At 39.7% G+C, this 17,998-nt stretch overlaps 3 protein-coding genes across 3 annotated transcripts; all 3 read left to right on the plus strand.

The window, feature by feature from the left end:
• The first annotated feature begins 301 nt into the window (after window positions 1-301).
• Window positions 302-6,402, plus strand: LOC146581875 (cyclic nucleotide-gated cation channel-like). The gene is made up of 11 exons (XM_085247679.1): window positions 302-359; window positions 670-759; window positions 1,034-1,144; window positions 1,478-1,669; window positions 1,752-1,862; window positions 2,036-2,142; window positions 2,300-2,787; window positions 2,879-3,157; window positions 3,256-3,354; window positions 4,241-4,618; window positions 4,741-6,402. The coding sequence occupies exons 2-11, from the start codon at window positions 671-673 to the stop codon at window positions 4,924-4,926; spliced, it is 2,040 nt and encodes a 679-aa protein (XP_085103805.1). The 5' UTR covers window positions 302-359; window position 670; the 3' UTR covers window positions 4,927-6,402.
• Window positions 6,403-6,540: 138 nt separating this feature from the next.
• Window positions 6,541-10,106, plus strand: LOC146581876 (calnexin-like). Its single transcript, XM_085287759.1, has 5 exons — window positions 6,541-6,630; window positions 8,336-8,409; window positions 8,898-9,017; window positions 9,112-9,211; window positions 9,636-10,106. Exons 2-5 carry the CDS (start codon window positions 8,338-8,340, stop codon window positions 9,716-9,718), a joined length of 375 nt encoding a protein of 124 aa, XP_085143885.1. The 5' UTR covers window positions 6,541-6,630; window positions 8,336-8,337; the 3' UTR covers window positions 9,719-10,106.
• Window positions 10,107-11,871: 1,765 nt separating this feature from the next.
• fgl1 (fibrinogen-like 1) lies at window positions 11,872-17,513 on the plus strand. The gene is made up of 7 exons (XM_085247684.1): window positions 11,872-12,080; window positions 13,007-13,172; window positions 13,307-13,466; window positions 13,543-13,631; window positions 15,276-15,364; window positions 15,892-16,079; window positions 16,191-17,513. Exons 1-7 carry the CDS (start codon window positions 12,024-12,026, stop codon window positions 16,426-16,428), a joined length of 987 nt encoding a protein of 328 aa, XP_085103810.1. The 5' UTR covers window positions 11,872-12,023; the 3' UTR covers window positions 16,429-17,513.
• Window positions 17,514-17,998: the final 485 nt, after the last annotated feature.

The raw sequence follows: 17,998 nt of genomic DNA on the forward strand, positions 1-17,998 counted from the left end.
ACAAAGACACATTTCCAGATCAGAGGCCACTTCAAACGAGATTCTTGAATTCAGATGAGCATGCTGGTGAAAAGAAACACACACATATATGCACGTACACACACAATTTGCAATTTAAACGATGCTTTTTTCCCCCCCGAGTACCACGTGATTGTTCCTTTTATCGGTTACATTTGTTCACTCCATCCACCGTGTTATGTGTGTATTGCACTCGAGTCTGTTCATCGTGTCTTATAGCCTGTAAAAGACGTTGAGTTTTGTTTTGTGTTTTTTGAAAGAAATAATACTTTGGCGAGATGCACAGGATCTGAGCTGATGGACTGACCACCTGAACGCTGGAGCATCAGAACAGTTACCAGGTTTGCTGAATGGATCACTTTTGCATTTCTGTCTCTCCCTCTTATGATCTGTTGTCATAACTACTGTACAGCTTGTTGCTATGTCATCTGGTTTCTGTGGTGATGCTCGACAAAGGATGACCTCGTACTAGATGACCTTCCATATAAGTGCGATATGTGGGTGTGAGTGTGCACGCGTGAGTGTGTGTTCTGACACATATTCTGACATATACAGTCGACCTGGCTCCATGTGTGTGTTTTGTTGTGTTGTGTTCTTTTCGCAGTGAACAAAATGAAAATGACTTGAGTGTTGCTGTGTTTGCGTCTGTAGGATGACGGGTCTGGTTCAGGATTCTCACAGGCTGTCTGTGAAAACATGGACAGAGGAGGAGAGTGACCGAGCTGAGAGCACACTTAGCAGGTACACACACACACACACACACACACACACACACACACACACACACACACACACACACACACACACACACAGGTACAGGTATTGTTACAGTTTAGTTGATGCTTAAATCCGTATTCTTTCTCATGGCCAGCAGGGGGCGACAACCGTGATAGCAAAATTAGTCCAAGTGGACAGAAGGATAATCACTAGTTTCAAGTTGTTGAAAGCTCTACACACTGTTTGCTGAGTTACATGGTTTGTGTGTTATGTGTTTTGTATGTGCATGAATACACAGAGGACAGTCAATATGTGACGACACTTCTTCAGAGCTACAGCAAATGGCAGCCATTGACAGGAGAGATGCTGGTTCCCAGAATTCCTTTCGGGCCCGAGGGGCTCTGTCCAGGTATGATAGCTGATTTTCAGATGATAATGGAGTAAAACAGTACAAGAGTGAATGTTTTAGCTGGATACAACCACAATAACAAAACAACAATACAACCTTGGTCAGAGGGCCCGGTGGCGCCAGTGTCCGGCAGCCTCGCCTCTGTCAGTGCGCCCCAGGGCAGCTGTGGCTACAATGTAGCTTGCCATCACCAGTGTGTAAATGTGTGTGTGAATGGGTGAATGACTGAATGTAGTGTGAAGCGCTTTGGGGTCCTTAGGGACTAGAAAGGCGCTATACAAATGCAGGCCATTTACCATTTTACCATAACATTTTCTGCCTGTTTGTCTTCAGGATAGTCAGTATGGTGATGACCCTGAGAGAATGGGCGCAGAAGAGTTTGGCTGAGGAGACGGAGCGACCGGATTCTTTCCTGGAGCGGTTCAGAGGCCCTGCTAACATGGACATACAGGCGCCGCCCAGCAGGTTCAGCCACAGCCGTACCGGCTCAGATGCAGATCACGAAATCAGACGCTCCAGACGCACGTGAGGAAACTACAGCTAACATGCAAACAGTGTGAAACTTCAGTTGATGCTTACTGTCTGTGTTTTGGGTTCTCTCTGTCAGGAGAAAAAAGTGTAATATTGTGGTTTTATCTCCATCTGATGACGCGTACTATTACTGGCTGATGGTGATTGGTGCTGCAGCCTTTTACAACTGGACCCTGCTAGTTGTCAGGTAGGGAGCTGACATTGACATAGCTTCCGCTAATACAAACGGTCAAACTCCCTCTCAGAAGCAGATTCCTGTTTGTGTTATTACTCTTACTAACACGTCTCTGGGGCAATGACATGTGTCTGGAATAGCAGATTGATATCATTTTTGTCACTTTGCTGTTTGTATTTCTTTAGGGCTTGTTTCGATGAACTCCAGATGAGAAATGTGCTCATCTGGCAAGTGCTGGACTACACCTGTGATGGAGTCTATATCCTGGATATTGCTGTTCGGCTTCACACAGGTACTCTGATAAGTTTCCATCATGAAACAGACAAGAAACTACTGAACATGAAATATTATGACACTGACCTCTTTTTTGTTCCTGATGGAATCTTAATTCAGGTTTCTAAAAATCCCAGAAGTGGGACATTGTATTTACATTTATTATGTACATCAAGGTTTCTTGGATCAAGGCTTGATGATCAAAGATGTGCGCCGTCTGAGAGAAACCTACATTCGAACGTTACAGTGTCAGTTTGACATCTGCTCCATTCTTCCAACTGACCTCTTGTACCTGATTGTTGGAATCGGCTACACTCCGCTTCTTCGATTCAACAGACTGCTGCGCCTGCCCCGTCTCTTTGAGTTCTTTGAGCGTACAGAAACACGAACGGGTTACCCCAATGCTTTCCGCATCTGTAAACTGATTCTGTACATCCTGGTCATAATCCATTGGAATGCCTGCGGATACTACAGCTTCTCCAAAATCCTGGGACTGGGCTCTGACTCATGGGTTTATCCCAATGCGTCTGACCCTGAGTTCGGCACCTTGTCACGAAGTTATATATACTGCCTATACTGGTCGACCATGACGCTGACCACTATAGGAGAAACTCCTCCACCCGTTAGAGATGAAGAATATCTGTTCCTGATATTTGACTTTCTGGTAGGTTTATAGCTTACTCAAACCCTATACAAAAGGTGTATACTAGTTTTTCCAGTCTGCTAAAACAATTACTACTGGTATTTCTCTCCAGGTTGGTGTTCTGATATTTGCCTCCATTGTGGGTAATGTTGGATCCATGATTTCTAATATGAATGCAACAAGAGCAACCTTTCAAACACGTGTAGATGGACTCAAACACTACATGCACTTCAGACATGTCAGCAAGGTGCTGGAGCAGCGTGTCATCCGCTGGTTTGACTACCTTTGGACCAATCAGAAGACAATTGATGAACAAGAAGTCCTCAAGAGTCTGCCTAATAAACTGAGAGCTGAGATAGCTATCAATGTTCACCTGGACACACTTAAGAAGGTAAAGACCCATATCTTACCCTTTTACCTCACTTGGCAAAACTAGTCAAACGATCTGAAGTTCCTAAATGTTGCTTTTGTGTCTGTTTTTGGACCTAGGTGCGTATCTTCCAGGACTGTGAGGCAGGCCTCCTTGTAGAATTGGTGTTAAAACTCCGACCGCAAGTTTTCAGTCCTGGAGACTACATCTGTAGAAAGGTATCACGTTTACTGGTTTACCTAACTGTATATATGCAATAGATAGAAGGGCTGTACAACGTCACTGTCCAACAATTCTGCTAAAATTTACAAAGCACATACACAAAAATAAATTCATTAAATCTTTCTTCGACTTTCTTACGCCTTCTCCTAAACTGTTTGGTGACTGGACCTCTGAGGCAGATGAGACTTCCCTCAAATTCCTTGAGGCTCTGGATGTGGTGGGGCTGTCCTGGTTGACATGCCTTTGAAAGTTCGCGTGCCTTTGGATAAAAGAAATGGGGGCTGGTTTCCCTTCAACTTCACTTGGATCCCAGCCTCCCTAGCAAGGTCTATGCCAGGGTGCTGGAGAGGGAAGCCCACTTTTTAGTCAAACCTCAAATCCAGAAGCAACAATGTGGTTTTCTTTCTGGTTGTTAAATCCTGGACGAGTTCTTTTCCCTCATAGATATTTGAGGGTGCATCGGAGTTTGCCTAGCCAGTCTAGATGCGTTTGTGGTCTTGGAGAAGGCATTCAACCATGAACCAGTGTCCTGAGGAGGATGTTTGGAAGAAAGGGGGATAGGACCTGTTGTTACAAGCTATTGGATCAAACACAGAATTTGCTTGTGCATGCATGAATCCAGGGCTGTACATGCATGTGCATTCTTGTACAAGCAAAGCATTACAACACTTGTAAAAAAAACAACACCCCTCCCCCCGAAAAAAAAGCTCCATATCATTGCCAATAGCCAGAAACTTCATAGGCACATGTACTTCTTGGTAGCTGAAGCTAGTAACATACCTAGCAATACCCGGTTATCAAGATAGTTGTCATAATTCTCTTTATACAGTGTTGCTGTTAAAAATGCTAATGTATATTTTTTGTCTGTCTTTTTTATCCAAGGGAGATGTGGGTAAAGAGATGTACATAATTAAAGAGGGCCGCCTGGCAGTGGTTGGGGAGGATGGCGTCACACAGTTAGCTGTTCTGACCGCAGGAAGTTGCTTTGGTGAAATCAGCATCCTAAACATCAGTGGCAGCAAGATGGGGAATAGACGCACGGCTAATATTAGGAGCCTTGGATATTCTGACCTGTTCTGCCTTTCCAAACAAGACCTGATGGATGCGCTACAGGAGTTTCCCCATGCCAGGGCACAGCTGGAGCAGAGGGGGCGGGACATCCTGATGAAGGAGGGACTTCTGGAGGAACTGAATGTGTCTGCAGGGGAGGAGTTGGAGACGAAGGTGGAGAGGCTAGAAACCAGTCTTGATCGGTTGCAGGTCAGTACTGTTATGCTGAATATTGTAGCTGGTGGTCTTGTTTCTCATAACACAGTTTCTTGCATTATGGCTCTTTGTTTTTGAAAAATTAGAATGACTAATAACATTGATGTTACTTTCAGACGTGTTTGGCCCGTCTGCAGAGTGAATTCAACTCATCCCAGCTTCGACTGAAACAGCGAATAACGGCCCTGGAAAGCAACATCCCCACAGCAGCAACTGGCAGCGGCTTCCTGTCAGATGCTGACGGCAATGAGAGTATTTCTGGTGGTGACAGTGTGCGAAGTGAAATTACCTTCCGATTTTAAATAATGTCTTAAATTAGTTTTCCTGAAATATTTAGCATAATTTCTTCTTAGAAGTTTCTTTTAGTTTGAAGCTTTCTTAATACCACTGAACAGTTGCTCACACCTTTATGATTAAATATATAGATAAAATTGCCAGTATACAGTAGAGTAATGCAATAAATAAACAATGCTTGAGAGAGAGAGAACCTAAAGACGAAAAATACAGCTGACTTATGTCCTAATTATGTCTTAATCTACTATTTGGCATGCATTAAAGGTACAGTATGTAAAATCTCACCACTACACGTCAGCAGATTGCGATGTGAGAATGTAATCAAATTGTTTATCAGAGGGAAAGTGGGATTTTTAGGACACTTAAGCCTCACATTAGCTGGTATAATGTTAGCTTATGTTTTGTTGTTGTTGCATTTTTTAGTGGCTTTTTGTTAGCTGTCTGAAAACAGCAGGTTTGCATGCCTAACCTGCTGACACTAGCTAACTGTGACAGTAATGAAAATGTTTAAGCCCTAAATTCATTTAAGGACATGAGGCTTGAGGCGAGGAGGAAGAAAATGAGGTGCAAATGAGGAAGGAGAGTGGGCAAGGGTGTAGGAGGTGAATGGAGGCATAATGAGAATGAGAACAATTTTGCCACTGATTTCTAGCCACATACATAAAAAGACGATTACAGCGATGTCCACTTTGGCCACTGTATTTAAGATTTGTGTGACAAAAAGGCAGCTTCCACAAAGCCACTTTGTATTTTTCATGGATTAATTATGAGTTTATGAGAATGGACCAGTTTGTTGGTAGACTTAATTCAGCTATAAGTACAATAGTAGTTTTATGTTAAATAACTTTAAAAAAAATACTTACTATACCATCAAATCATCTTAAACGTAATCACATAAGTGTGAAGGTTTTTCTGGTCATGTGGTTGGTTTGGTTTGTCTTTGTTAGTATGCCTGTTAGCAGGATTTTTCCCATGGAGCTTTTATCAGTGGTGGGCCTTGCTCCAACTTAGAAATGATTAACTTAATCATCTGAAAAAATCCTCTTGTTCTCAAGAAATAATAATACATTTGGATCAGATATCCTGGGGATTCAGTTCATGGTGTGGAGGGACTTTCAGCCCTGTAAATGATTTCAGACTGGGTCCCTCTTATCTACATTATGCTATCATACAGTGTGCATTTTTAGTTTATGAGGACTCCTGCTGTTCAAAGTGTTCCACTGATCACATTTTCTGTCACAGCCCATTTCCTTTCATTTCATTTCATCCGCTCTAATTAAAGAGATTAATACAGAGCATGTCTTTCATCCTTCTGTCTAAGTGATCACAGATAAAACAGCATGAGTCATTTTATTATTTTCAGTGTTTTTAGCATGCAGTTTAGTCTATTTCTCAGAAACTCTGAAAAAGTATGAACAATTTTGTTATTAAACGGTATATTTTTAACACAAATACTGAACATTTATTAACAATAAATTACATCATTTGAATGCATTCTTTTATACTGTGTGTGTGTGTGTGTGTGTGTGTGTGTGTGTGTGTGTGTGTGTGTGTGTGTGTGCGTGCAAGTTAATAACGGTGTCATACCCATTATAACATGGTAACTGTATAACTGCAGTCATGTCAGCAACTGATTTTAGAGCAAAGTCCAACACTACATAGCTGTGAGATTTCAGGAAGTGAAACGGGGAAAAATCACTGTTGAAAAGCAGGTAAAAAAAACCTATTTAAAAACAATTTATTTGCCTCGTTGTTCTTTTATTTTCGCCCTTCACTGTTAATCTTTATCTCTCTTGTCGCTGCGTTTCTCTCTCGCTTGCATTTGACTTCATCTTCTTGTTTTCCTCTGCTTTAGTTGCACTTTTTTCTTCCTGCCTCTGATCATTGTAGTCACAGAACAAATAAATAACGAATGATTATGATTGAAATCACATTTTTTCTTCCTTCAGAATCTTTGAACGTGGTCTTAACCAAGTATGCTTAGGTCATGCATGTGTATACAGTAACACCTGTAGACAGTATGAGTATTGCTGAAAATGTGTTAATACATAGTGTTTCTGACTCATGTCAAAAACTGTTTAGTTCAGTACAATTCACAGTTTTCTGTTGTGTTTTATTATTTATTAAGATTAAAAGACTGAAACACCCCATATTCAGATGATTTCTTACGGGACTAAAATTAAAGTCTTCCTCAATGAACACATTCATCCAAGGGTGATTAGGGATGAAGGACCAGAGCATCTCCAAAACTGTGACTCTTGTGGGGTGTTCACGGTCTGCAGTGGTCAGTATCTACCAAAACTGGGCCAAACAAGGAAAGACTGTGACCCAGTGACAGGATCATGCAAAGGCTGGCCCATGTGGTCCAATCCAACAGACGAGTTGCTGTAGCTCAAATTGCCAAAAATCGTGATCCTGGTTCTGGTATAAAGGTGTCAGAATGCACAGAGCGTCGTAGAGTATAGGGCTGCATAGCTGCAGACCAGTCAGGGCGCCCATGCTGACCCCGTCCACTGCTGAAAGCACCAACAATGAACATGAGAGCATCAGAACTGGACCATGGAGCATTGGAAGAAGGTGACCTGGTCTTCATTTGGATGGTTGGATTTGTTTGCAGCACTTACCTGAAGAAGGCAATCCAGCGTAGGCAGTGTGATGCTTTGGGCAATGTTCGGATGGGAAACTTTGGGTCCTGCCATCCATGTGGATGTCACTTTGACACATACCATCTACACGCTTTCATGGAAACAGTACGCCCTCATGGCTGTGGCCACTATCACAAAGCAAAAATGGTTGAGGAATGGTTTGAGGAGCACTGTGCATTGACTTGGGCTCCATCTTCCCCAGTTTTAATCCAGTTTAATCATCTGTGGGATGTGCTGGTCAAACAAGAACAATTCATGGAGGCCCCACTTTGTATAACTTACAAGACTTCAAGGATCTGTTGCTTACATCTTGGTGCCAGATACCACAGCACACCTTCAATGGTCCATACCTCAACCATTTAGGCCTGTTGTGGTAGCATAAGGGGAACCAACAGAAAATTAGACAGGTAGTCAAACTGTTACATCAGAATATTTAAAAGAAGGTGGGTGGGTGTGGGACAGCTCTGTGAACATACTGGGGACTATGCCAATTATAGAGAATCATCTAGAATCATCTATACTTGAAGATGCCATTGTTGCCAAAAGTTGTTTTTAACTATAAGGTCTGTACTATATATAACAAATGGAATATTTTAATCTTTATTATGAACAAACTGATAAAGGACTACAAAATCTATTTGGCTATGATTGTTGTGGATAGATTGATCAGAGAAAATGAACTGAATTATTTTAAAAGGTTTGGAGCATATAAAAAAAGAGTCTAAAGACATTCAGATCTCATTGCATGCGTGTACCTGTACTTGTATTTTAGGGATGGACACCAGCTTTCTGGTGCTGTGCATGATGCTGGCAGCAGATGTGACACCAGCTTCTGCTACAGCAAATGTAAGAGTTTTACTGCATTTATTCTTTTTTTGTATTCACTAAAGATTGTATACAGATTGTATACAGTGTAATATTGTGAAAAAAATGTTTTTTTACTATTATACTTTTTCTTTTCTTATCTTTAAGGCATGCCTAAAAAAAACATATAGAAATCTGCCACTATAGATGCGGGTTGATATAACAGACTAATAGTTTTGCTCTGCAGTCCATGCACCTAGATTACTTACACACCACCTAGTGGTCAGATGTAGAAATGCATGGCATAGAAATGAGTCAGTCATGTTTCCTGCTGATTTTATGACCCCGAATAATGGTCTTGGTCACATTTTTTTTTTAAATCCAGTACTTTTGTTTGTTACTTGCCTTCTTCTAATTTTTTGGCATTTTACATTCATGTGATCATTTTACAAGCTGTTTTGATCTTTTATCCATCATTATATGCAGTTACTTTATTTATCTAATGACATATTTGTTTATGTGCGCTCTAGCCAAGCATCATAGAGACCCTCATTCTGGCCACTTTCCAGCGTCCCTGGCTCTGGGGTCTCTATGTCTTTGTTGTTGGACTCCCCATCGTTCTCTTCATAAGCTTCATGTGGCCAGACAAGGTACATTATACTTAAGAGTAGTTTGGTCTTCCAGAGAAATACGACAGCTCCAAAAAAACCTAAATCTTTAACTGTGTGGTGTGCTTGCTTACAGAGGTTTGGTCCCCCTGATCAACCATATTACTATAAGAAGAGTGATGAGGATCAATCAGATGACCTTGAGCTCTCACCACCAAGGAAATCGATAGAAAAAGGTAATTTATTATTATTATTATTATTATTACATGAATGCAACAGAAGTAGTCTATTTCTACAACATGAAATTTAAGATATGTAATGAAGAAATAAGTAAAGCGTTATCTGAGCTCTTAGGCAAAGATCTTGTGACATTAATTACACAGTGTTTGGAAATAGCTAGCTTATATTTTCTTAAAATTAATTCAACAGCCCTTTAAGTTCCTTTGCATCATATTAATTGGGCAAAATTATATATATATATAATTATATACAATTTCCTATTTGTTTTTTATTGGAACCAGACAGTGATTATCTAATTTAGCTAGTTTATAACAATTTTTTGTTTTTTTGACAAAGTCTAAGTAGGATTGTTACTAAACCTGCGGCCGGCCATGGAAACTGTTGATGAAACTTTTTGTCTGTTTCTGTATGTGTATCTAGATTCATGCACCAGAGCAAGAACCTCAGAACAGGAAACCCAACAAACTCACAAGAACCTGCTGAGAAGAAAGGCTAAGGAATGAATGGCATCCCCTTACTTAGGCAAACTAAAAAAATGAATATAACCAATGTATTCGTATTTAGTTGCACATATATGGGTCCTATCATCACCCCACAAAACTGCTCAGGAATTATACAGAGGAACACGAAAGCTAACCTGACACCCCCTCCCACCAACTCACTACATCTGCAGGATATGCTGCAACAAGCTTGATTCACAGAGGCCGAAACCCACAGTTAACTGGACATAACATATGCCGTGTGTTGGGAAATGACACATTACTGCAGTAACTAAGTACTTCTATATATCAGTTCCTCTTGCCTGCTGTGTACATAACTGGTTCCACCAAAAAGTATACCTGTTTTTGAAGCTATGAACTTGAGTCATAAAAACTAATAAAAATTTAAGATCACACCAGAGGATTTTTTTTTAATGTTCATCTTCTACAGTCTTTGCTTGATTCCTGTTTTGGCTGTTACAATTGAACTGTACACTGGCATTAGAGGAAATAATTGCGTTCTTGCTAGAAAATAAGTGAGAATAAATGTCAGTCTGTCCATTAGCCAGTTTAGCTTAGCACAAAGGCTAACTTCTCTATCCAAATGCTGCAACATTTTCTAAGAAACATATTTAAGATTACTACCTGTTATGAAGTTTACTTTTACTTGTGAGTAAAAAATGAGAACATCTGTTTGTCACAACAGCTGTACAGATTCTCAGTTGATATCGTGCACACATTGCTTGAGAGTTGCTTGTGATACAGCCACCAGTAATGAGGGAAAAATCTATTCTCCAGTTAGAAGCTGAGTGTTTCTTTGCTGTGACTAGGTGAAATCAGATGCAAGAGTGTGCTACATCCAAGGCCTGTTTATGATTGCCTTGGCCACTAGCTGATTGCTGTGGTTGCCTGTAGTTTGCATGGAAGATACAAACTCTTCTGCAAACACTTGCTAACGACTATTTGAGTAGAAACATTATAGGATGAACTGGAAATGGTGAACATTCACCCTCAAAGTAAAAGTTGCACTTCATTGCTACAGCAACATATTTCAAAAAGTGTAATGTTTTCATTGAAGGCTAATGTTCTCCTCTTCTGGTTTTGTGTTTTATTACCACCTGGAGTGTAGTTGGACAGTTTTTACAGATGAGCTGGTGTGTTCTGTGTAAAGTACAGGCAACCGCGGAAATCTGCAAGCAACCAAAGCAAAAGAGATGGTTTTTTTGCCAACTGGTCAGGCAATACACATTTTTCTGTAGCAACCAGTGGTTGCCAAGCAGTCAGTGACCAGTCTCTAGGACTGCGTGACTGGGCTTTACCAGTCAACTTTCACAGCGACTACCAGCAACTTCAAGCAATCACTTGCTATTCTGTGATTGTTTCCCATCCCTGTGTGACTGGTGATTTATTTAGTTGATCCTACATTTTCAAAAATAGTGGACAAATTAACATCACATGGTTAGTTGTCACATGACCACTCATGCTAAACTAAGCTAACCTGCTACTCCAACTATATATTTAGCATACAGATGTGAGAGCGGTGGCAAGTACCTTGTTTAACTTTACTGAAGAAAAAGGCATATTTACACAATGTATGCCTGCTGTGACAGCCAACACTACTATATACTATTACATCCTCCTACAGCATCACTGTCTAAAGCTGTCATTGTTTGGTTATTAAAGCTTTCAACCAACAGAAAACTTGCCTCTTCTTCCCTTGAAATGAAATCACTAAAAGCCAATTAATACAGTCGAGTCTCTTTGTAATCCTTTGAGACAAAATATCTTCTGCTCTTCCTGCTCCTGTTAGAGTTGACCTTCAGTGGCATTTAGCTGCTGGCAACATCTATTTAAAATGGCACAACACTCACTCATCAACAAAATGACTACTTGACTCTTTAATGACACTGACAAAGAATGCAATACAGATCAGTGATAAGTGGTGGATGGATCTGCAGACTATCATCAAATGCACATTTTTGAAAAGGAATAACTTCAAATAACCTTCTGCTAAAATTGTTTGAAAAAAGTCTGTTCTCTTATTTTATGGTGTTTTCCTGAAACCGTGGCTGGATTTTGGGAAGCGGACATCTGTTCTGGATATTTGCTGCATATTTCTTCACTGTAGAGAATCAGGTATTTGGTCAAGTTCTTCTTGTTCTTCTTGGCCACAAACGTGGTTTTGTTCCAGCTGAGGGGAAGATCCAAATAGCAGCATTTGCTCAGGGGCAAAAATCAAAGAGATAAAACCAAACTGGAAAAAGCAAAATACTTATTCATTTGCGACTTCTTGCCACTTAGGGTGTTGTGATATCCAAACACGAAGAGGATGAGAGGCTCTCTGTTGCTGCTGCTCATACTGACAGCTTATATCCAGTCTCTGTGTGTAAGTACGTGGATCTGACACGTTTCTTTTTACATAATTTACCAGGTAGGCTGATCATTTGAATTTAATTTTAAGTTGTATTTACTTCATTTTTTCCTAAACCACAGCAAATGTCAAATGAAGTTCTTCTGCCTAATATATGATGTTAGCTGTGTGTCGTATTGACCAATTAACAATGCAATCTACCATTTAAGCATATTTTGACAAATGATGAAATCAACTTAGCCACGTAACTCTAATTATGTCTTTTTTAACCTATTTTAAATTGCAGGACATATACAAACTCAGAAAAGTTCATATTTAAATATTTATGAAGATTCATTGTAGGATCAGATTAAAGTTGTACCACTCAGGAGGCAGAGCCTCAGGTTACCTACCAAGTGGAAATTTGATAGCTTGATCACTGGCTCTTCTGGTCTGCACAGGCAAGATACTTAACCCCGAACTGCCCGAGTATGTGTCAATGGTAGGCAAAGTGTTTAGGCAGGCAATAAAGAGTGGAAGACTGCTGTATAAGTACCAGGCTATATTTCCCCAAATGATTCAGTTTGAATTGTACAGCCTGATCTTGAATTTAACATAAGAATAAAAGTAAGTATTAAACAATGGCACTTTATGTGGCGTATCAGATTTCAAAATTATAGTTATTCAGCTTGTCAAAACTGCAAATGCACATAAACATTAACTGGATATGAAGCTTGGAGCAGAGGGTTAAATGTTGATTTGACTGGAAGCTGATGCTTATTTTTTTTAAAGAAAAGTTTTAGTGATGTGTTACAGGGTTAGATTCAGTTTTGTTGTATAATCTATGTTTCACTCTGTATATCAGCATAACATTGGATACCTATCATATGTTATGTGTAGAGGAGGGAATGAGAATGAATGATGATTCTTACAATTACAGCAGTACAATTATGTGTGTGTAGGCGTCAGACAGTTGCCGTGAGGAGGCGGCTCGTCTGCGGGAGCGGGAGAATCTTCTGAAGGGCCAACTTCAGAAGCAAGAGCTTCTTCTGCACAGATTACAGCTCCTGAACCAGCCTCGTAACAACAAAGTCAGAGGTGACCAGAGCCAGGACAGACAGTATGCAGGTCAGGGCAACACCTTCAGGACTAGACTAAAAATATCTTCTTTGAAAATCTCCTGCCGCAGAATCACAAACCAGATAATGTTTTAAATACAAAATATGTGTCTACATATTTAAATTTGAGGGTGTATGCATCAGATTGCTCCCAGGTCTTCAGCGCTGGCCACAAATCCAGTGGTTTATACAGAATCAAAGCCAATGACAGCCCTTCTCCAGTCCAAGTGTACTGTGATATGAGCGACGGAGGTGGTTGGACCATCATTCAGAGACGGATCAGCGGAGCTCGGACATTTAACAGGTGTGTCTTACATCTAACAGCAAGGGTAAAAAAATTTAATTATTTACATTTTAAAAAATTTCTATTTGCCTACAAGGTCATGGGAAGAGTACAAGAATGGTTTTGGGGACATGGATGCAGAATTTTGGCTCGGAAATGACAACCTGCATTACATCACCGAACAAGGTATTAGCAATGTACTATATTATTCTTATTGTTTAAAGGAGCAGTAACTGATAGCATATATTATCAAGTGGAACACAATAATGGCAGAACATTGCTCTCTGCTCTTGTTCACTACGCAATGACTTGTGGGTAAAAGTCAGTGTCCTCTGGCGTCAGTGGAGTTGTTACAGGTTTTGGACATGTTTTGATGCAACAACGATAGTGTTTTGGCCCTCACCATATTGTTATTATTAGTATTATGTTTTTATTTTATTTTATTTTTTTGAAGCCAGAAGCTATCAGCTAATGTTAGCAAGCTTGGTTAGCATGATGAATTCATAAACTCTAAAACTGAAATAGTGCAACACACAAACACAAATATCTGCTAATTAGTGCTAAGTAAGCAACATTAACAAAATACTAGAATTTCACTCACCAAAACTGATGCACAGACTTCCTGTTGCAATATGCAAAAATGTAACAAACACAGTTGGGTGGTTCAGGTCAGTGAATACTATCCGATTGTTCAGTGATGACGTGACGAATCCTACTTCCGGGCCTAAAGTAGTCTGCGTTTAATATGGCTTTTGTGTTGTTAACATGTTTAATGTTATGTATTTTCTTCTATTTAATCTCAAAAAGCTCCTAAAACATTCAGTGATCACTGTTGACCTCCCTCGGCTTTTATTACCGCTAATCATTTATTTAAGATCAGTTTTTAAAACCTTAGGATGTAACTACAGCCCAGGTAATGCAGCAGTATATGAATGCCTAACCTCGTATTGTGGATGGATTATCTCAGTTGTTCTCCTGGCTGAAGTTTGGTCCTTTTACAGCATCCTGCCATGCGATTGCATTTGTTCCTGACCACCGAGAACACTCACGTTAACTTTTATCGAGTGGAAAAAAAGTTAGCTTGTTTATATTGTGCTAACATAGCTGTGTCGCTAGCAGTCACGTAGCACATCATTATATACCAGCTAGCCCAACTTCAGTAACCCTACAAACGTCACTGCTGTTTAGTTTTCTGTCTTCATTTATGCTGGAAGTGATAACAGAGCTGTACGTTTTAATTTGTTTCCAAAACTCCGCAGTCAGGACATGCTATATTGTATTTAGATAGAAGCTAGCGAGCTAACTCCCTGCTAACTTTTAACTCCGTTAAATGTCATAAATTCCGTTTTCATGGATGCCTGGATATTAAACTGAATTGTTACACCTGGTAGAGCAGAACGCTGATCATTTTATTAAAGATGAAAGACTTTAGACAGTTTTTCAACTCTCAGTAATGCTATAGTGATCATTTGATATATGGACCTGCAGCGGAGTTTAGACCCAGACACGGCTAGTGACGTCAGACTGAACAACCGGATTAGAGGAGATGAGGTGCTAGCTACAGCTACATCTGACCGTCACAGTTTAGTAACACTAAATTCCCATAAACCAAATACAGCCTGTTGAGATGTGATTGGTCAATACTTGGACTACAAACATAAACCAGAAAGCTTTGAGTACAAAAACATTGAATGCATAAAATCACATGGTGCACAAAATAAGTTATTACTGCTTAAAAAACTGCTACAGATCCTTATTGTGTTTGCAGGGGTCAAGATTTTAAATTGGTTTAAAATTGTCATTTTTGTTATGTTCATGTGTTTGTTCCAGGGAATTATACTCTGAGAATCAACTTGGAAGATTTCGATGGTAACCAGCGCTACGCTGAGTACAAGAACTTCAGAGTCACGGATGAAAAGGTAACGATGCTAGGCGACCGCTAAACTAATAGATAGTAGACTTGACAGTCATTTAATGTGTTTGATTGTTGCTGGGGAAAATAATCTTGAATCTCATGCATGTCTCTGATATATCTTATATCTGGTTTTCTTCTCTCTATGAGATTGTACCATTTTTAAAGGATCGATGCTAATTGAAAGATACTGAACAGAAATATGAAGCTACAGTCAGCTGCTGGTTAGCTTATCATAGCATAAAGACTAAAATTTGGGAATTGTAACATAAGAGGGTTAAGTTTTCTCATTCTGAGTCGGTCTAATTGAATTTTATCCATCCATCAATTGAAGTCCCACTCCCCCAAAACAAGTTCAAGTTCTTCCTGGTGGGTCCCCAGATATTCGAAGACCAGATGAAATTTATGTAATCTCTCCAGTAGGTTCTGGATCTTCCCCAGGGTTTCCCATCAGTTGGGTAACTTGTATCATACTTCAGCTGTTATTTTAAACTTATAGCAGCTGACAATCTCTTATTGTATCCTTCTTTTTAGGATCACTATCGCCTTAGCTTTGGAGTCTATGTAGGTACAGCTGGAGATGCTCTTTCTGGAACCTATCAGGTTGGGGTTTCAGACTGGGCCAGCCACCAAGGCATTAAATTTAGCACCTATGACCAGGACAACGATAACTACAAGGGAAACTGTGCCGAAGAAGACAAAGGAGGCTGGTGGTTCAACAAGTATGGGGTTTGCCCATTCATCAAAAGATTTGCAAAGATGGAAAAGTATTTATCAGTCATCCATTATCATAAAAAATAACAAAAGGATATTTGTTTTTTCACACTCCTCAGGTGTCACTCAGCCCATCTCAATGGCAGATACTATCCCAGTGGGTACTACAACTCTGTAACAGATGATGGTGTAGTTTGGTACACTTGGAGAGGATGGTGGTACTCTCTGAAAACCAGCATCATGAAGCTGAGACCCACTGCCTTCGAAATTGATCCCATTGATGACCCCAATGTGGTTCATCGCAGCCCCGATTCACAGGCCGAAGAAGATCTCAAATCAATTGTGGGTAGAAACTAATTAGAAAACAGTACTTTTACAGTAATACTGTAAACATTTTTTCCTGTGTTATTGGACTATATCTTAATGGTAAATGGCAAGTAGAGAAGTAAAAAGTGGATTAACTCGAATTCATTATTTTTCCTATACCGGTATTGGGAATATAAAAATAAACAACCCTTCTTAGCTTATCTTAGTAGGAGATGCTTATGAAATGCTGTTTTATAGCTCCATGTTACAAGAGGAAGTAGAATGCACACACAGCTGTCTGTTTTGGTGGAGAAAAGGGGAATCTGATGTCAGTGTGTGTGCCAGACACAGGCGCAAACATTGAAGTGAAAGGAGCCATTATCATGTCACTGAAAATAGTTGTAAGAGGAGTTGATATTGTCATAGATAGACAACATAGCACTGAAGCCAATGCTATTTCTTTGGCACACACAAACAGTCTGCCCCAGTGCAGCTGTGGCTACAACTGTAGCTGCCTCCACCAGTGTGTGAATGTGAGAGTGAATGAATAGTGGAATTGTACAGCGCTTTGAGGGCCCCGAAAAGCGCTATATAAATGCAATCCATTATTATTATTATTATTATTATAAATAGAGGCTTAAAAATACTATGCATGGACTGTTATCCACTTACAGGCTGCGGACACACCGTCAACTCCATATTCCTCTTATTTGAATTATAACCATGATTCCAGAACATGCAAGTCCTCCCTGTTATTTCATAATGCTGAATTAACTAGTTGTGTTGTTCTAATGCTGTTGTATTTGTTTCTATTCTTTTATTAAAAACGTTAAATATCAAATTTCTTGTGACACCTTTATTTGAATTCTGACATTTTGTGAGCACATTTTGTTACTCCACATGCCAAATCACTATCACTCAAAGGTGGAATTTAACCTTATCCACAACTTTTTGCACTCTTTATTCTGTACCGTTTATGGCTTACTAAAATAAAATAATAAAATAATAGACTCCCACATGACTTTGTACAGGACTGCTTGCCTACATATTGTGACGAGTAAATGTATGAATCGATGTATGTTAATGTTTAATTTTTCGTCTAGGTCAGGTTGGACTGAACGCCATCGACCAAACAGCAAGGCTTATATGTAATCTGAAGAAGGATACTGACAATAAAAGAAAGCCACCCAGTTTACTTGACTGACAATGAATCCATGAACTGACAACTGTGTATTATCACTGGATCGCTGGATTTTTCAAAGGAGGATGGCTTATTTTATTTTTATAAAGCCTTTTGGAGTTAATAATGGCCTAACTACAAATTTATGCCAATCATTACTAGTGCGTCAATTATGAGAAAATGCAAGCCTGTGATTATCATTATAGAAAGTAGGGATGAGGGCAACAGGAAATCGGAATGCAAAATAAATATGTGTGAAATCTAAATTATCATTGTGTAAATACACAGTATCGCCTTTGTTTAAGCCAGTATCTGTAAAATTAAAAAAATCTACGCAATCATAAGCCAACTATTATCCTGTATCTGGCGGTGTGCTTAATTAGCATAACCAACTTGCCCGATGGGCGGTGCTTTCCCTGCTACAGATAGGTTCAAGCGAAA

This window comes from Mchenga conophoros, linkage group LG2 (genome assembly GCF_057382185.1).
Source record: "Mchenga conophoros isolate Kocher_MC1m ecotype Shallow Benthic linkage group LG2, M_conophoros_male_GT1.1, whole genome shotgun sequence".
NCBI lineage: Eukaryota > Metazoa > Chordata > Actinopteri > Cichliformes > Cichlidae > Mchenga > Mchenga conophoros.